The 3,512-nt window shown below is 36.7% G+C and overlaps 1 protein-coding gene across 1 annotated transcript in view; it reads left to right on the top strand.

Moving 5' to 3' along the window:
* The window catches only part of LOC137646334 (uncharacterized), a 17,602-nt gene extending 14,999 nt beyond the window's left edge, over window positions 1-2,603 (top strand). Inside the window, exons 4-6 of the mRNA XM_068379443.1 lie at window positions 1,074-1,541; window positions 1,954-2,103; window positions 2,364-2,603. Coding sequence (XP_068235544.1) covers window positions 1,074-1,541; window positions 1,954-2,103; window positions 2,364-2,603 — 858 coding nt within the window. The remainder of the gene's footprint in view (window positions 1-1,073; window positions 1,542-1,953; window positions 2,104-2,363) is intronic.
* The last annotated feature ends 909 nt before the right edge of the window (window positions 2,604-3,512 follow it).

The raw sequence follows: 3,512 nt of genomic DNA, 5'->3' as shown, positions 1-3,512 counted from the left end.
ACAAGAAAGGTATAACACTTCTATACTTAGTGTATGTCAATTGAAAAGGGACATTGGGTAATTAAGTAAAGATTTATGTCCTAATACAACGAATAACAGTACATCATCACAATCAAACACTGTTAAGGGCAACCCCTACCACAACAAGGGTTCGAAAAAGGAATGTCAGGCTCATTTACCTTATGGTGCTTTCAGAACTAATGTTCATGCCACTCCTAGGAATCAAACTTTGTGTAGTTGTTTTTGTCAAGTTGGACACAGTGGCAAGGTCTGTATGAAATATGCTACTTTGGAGTCTAGGAAAGCACGCATTTATGAATTACAATTATGTTTTGGTTGTTTAAGAAAGGGTCATCGTTCATTTGAGTGTATTAGTGAGTCCAATTGTTTCAACTGTAACGGTAAACATCAAACATTCATATGTGTCAGATTAATGCTTAATCCTACTAGTGTTAACGTAAATTCGTATCGGAAATGATCTGGTACTAAATCAGACCATAGTAGAGTAGATAATAGACATGTAGTAACTGTTCAATCATAACCTAGTTCTAATACTACTCAGCAAGCAACTACCGCTAGTAATCAGAGTAACTATCAGAATAATGTTAATAGTAATCGAGTAGCTGTTAAAATATTTGTATCTCTTAGACCGACAGCATTACCCACAGCAGCACTTCCATTGACTAATGGAGAGAGTCAGATTTCGGTTCGAGCTTTCTTAGACAGTGGATCCCGAAGAACATTTATTAATCCAGAAGTTGTTGAGAAATTGAACTTAGTACCGATAAAACAAGTCGGATTAACATCAATTCCATTCGAAGATAGAGTTGAAGCTAATTTTTTTTATGTAGTACGGGTGAAGGTTCTAGAAGGTACTCGACTTTATAAGTTGAATGTTGTTTTTTTGTGATTATGTTAACACTTCCATACACACATCTGGACTACATAATGTATATCTGCGATTGCAAGAACGAGGCGTTAAGCTAGCAGATAGATATGTTGAATCAGATACCCTAAGTGACATAGATTTGATAATTGGTGCTGACTATTATAATACCTTTTTCTATTGTCAGGGTAAATCTGAGGATGTAGGTTTGAATAGTAGCATCACTAGTGCTGTTATCTTTAGTCCTATACCAAATTGGGCATGTAATGTAATCAGCGATGAAGCAAATGTTAGATCTGTAATAGGTACACAGAGCATAGTTTGTTTAAGAATCTCTGGTCCTGTAAATATCCTTAATGATGAGGATATTTCTAGATTATGGTCATTAGATACGATTGGCATCGGTGAGGATGCACGATCTTATAACAATCAAGTGACAATCAAATATTTTAGTGAAACTATCGTGAAGGTTGGTAGCAAATATACTGCTGATTTGCTCTTTAGGAACAATGCTACACCCCCTACTGGTTATAGAAAGGCACTGGGGCAATTGTATTCACTTAGGAGAACCCTTCAGTCTAAACCAGAATTGTTTGATCAATACCAGTCTGTTTTAGACGAGTATGTAAAGCTAGGATTTATTGAGGAAATAGAAGTAAAGGATAACTTTTTTTCATCCGGTTGATGGCATTAACCATTATTTACCTCACCATCCAATATTCAAGGAATCTGCTACGACTCCAATTAGGATAGTTTTTAATGCTAGTAGTAAAGAGTCACAACAAGCCAAATCCCTTAATGATTGTTTGCACGCGGGACCGAATCTGGCTATGAAACTGTCAGATATGCTGATAGAATTTTGCCAAAATAAATATGCTGTAGTAGCAGACATAAACGAGGCTTTTCTTAGAATAGGAATTAATGAAGGTCACAGAGATTTCACGACATTTTTGGGGTTTGCAGATAGAGATTTTAAGAATGTAAAGAATTTGAGATTTAAGGTTTTGTTGTTTGGAGCTACTTGCTCGGCCCTTTTGCTTAATCAGACTATACAATATCATTTGCAGAATCCATCAGATCCCATCACAAGGTCAGCGATGAAGTGTTTTCATGTGGATAACTTCATGAAAACTTACGAGAAATATGATGATTTAGAACTCGAGAGTAGTAAGGTAAACCAAATCATGTTGGAAGCTAACATGCCCATGGGAGAATGGGCAAGTAATTTGTGTTCATTTAATGATATACATACACCTGATATTGTGGATTTGAATGCAGTAAATCTACTCGGTGTCCTGCGAGATACCAGTGATGATTCATTGAGAGTAAAGATCCCCATTCAGATTGTTACTTATCTCAGTAATTTAGGAAATGCTTGTACTTTGACTAAGAGAAAGGTTGTGTGTCTCCTTTCAACCATCTTTGACCCTTTAGGAATGTTACACCCCGTGACAATTATGGGAAAACCTTTTTAAAGAAATTATGGGAACTGAAATCTACTTGGGATGGTGATCTGAGGATTGATTTGAAGAAAGAGTTTGATGAATTATTAAGCCAACTCAAAACCACTGAGGAGATCAGAGTCCCAAGATCTTCCTTTAACGGAGGTAATTATAGCTTACATGTGTTTGTTGAGTCCTCTCAGGTGGCTTATGGTGCCGGCGCATATGTTGTTAGCAGTAAACAGACGAGTCATTTGCTAATTACCGAGTCTTGAGTAGCCCCAAGCCCTCCTCTAACTATTCCTCGTCAAGAATTACTTGCTTTAACTGTTGGCACACACCTAGCCGTTCATTTGTTAGAGATGTTTGGGGATAAGATTTCAGATTGCACTGTTTGGAGTGATTCCAAGGTTGCTTTGAGTTTGTTGTTTTAGGGAAAATCTAAATAAGTGTTTGTAATTAACAGAGTAAAGGAAATCAAGGGCTTGAAGTCCAATCAGAACATCAGACTATTTTATGTTTTTAGCGAGAATATTCCTACTGATTTAGTTACAAGAGGTATTTCAATGTGTCTTTTGGGTAAGTCTGTTTTGTCGTTTCATGGTCCCACTTGGATCATGGACCAAAATCAATTTCCAGAACAAGAAGATGTAGTTTACAGAGTGTGTCAATGTAAATGAAATACTTGCAGAACCACGTTTGAGAGTTCCTAATGATGTTGTGATTACGTTTAATTATTCAGAATTCTTTTCATTGAAACATGCATTATGAATTGTAGGTAGGCTAATTCGGTTTGGGAGAAGAATATTTCCTGAGAAATTCCAGGAAAGTGATAATTTACCCGTGTTAATCAGGATTATGCAACGGCCACCTTTGCCAACATTGTATTATGCATTGAACAATGGTTTGCAAGAAAATTCTAGCGTTCCCTCTGAGTTAAGGAATCTTATCACACGGTTGGGTCTTTATGTAGATAAAAGTGCTGTCATTAGGTGTCAAGGGTAGAATTCAAAATCCAGATTTATCAGAATTTGCTAAGCATCCAATGTACATTGCTGGTCGACACCCCTTATGGCCACTTATAGTGTTACATTACCAAGTACTTAACCTATAATGCAACACAAACACCTTAGTGATCATTTGGAGACAACAGTTTTGGGTTGGGAAAATTCACCAGTTCATGA

This window comes from Palaemon carinicauda, chromosome 9, assembly GCF_036898095.1.
Source record: "Palaemon carinicauda isolate YSFRI2023 chromosome 9, ASM3689809v2, whole genome shotgun sequence".
Taxonomy (NCBI): Eukaryota; Metazoa; Arthropoda; class Malacostraca; order Decapoda; family Palaemonidae; genus Palaemon; species Palaemon carinicauda.
This window is presented reverse-complemented; position numbering and strand designations above follow the sequence as displayed.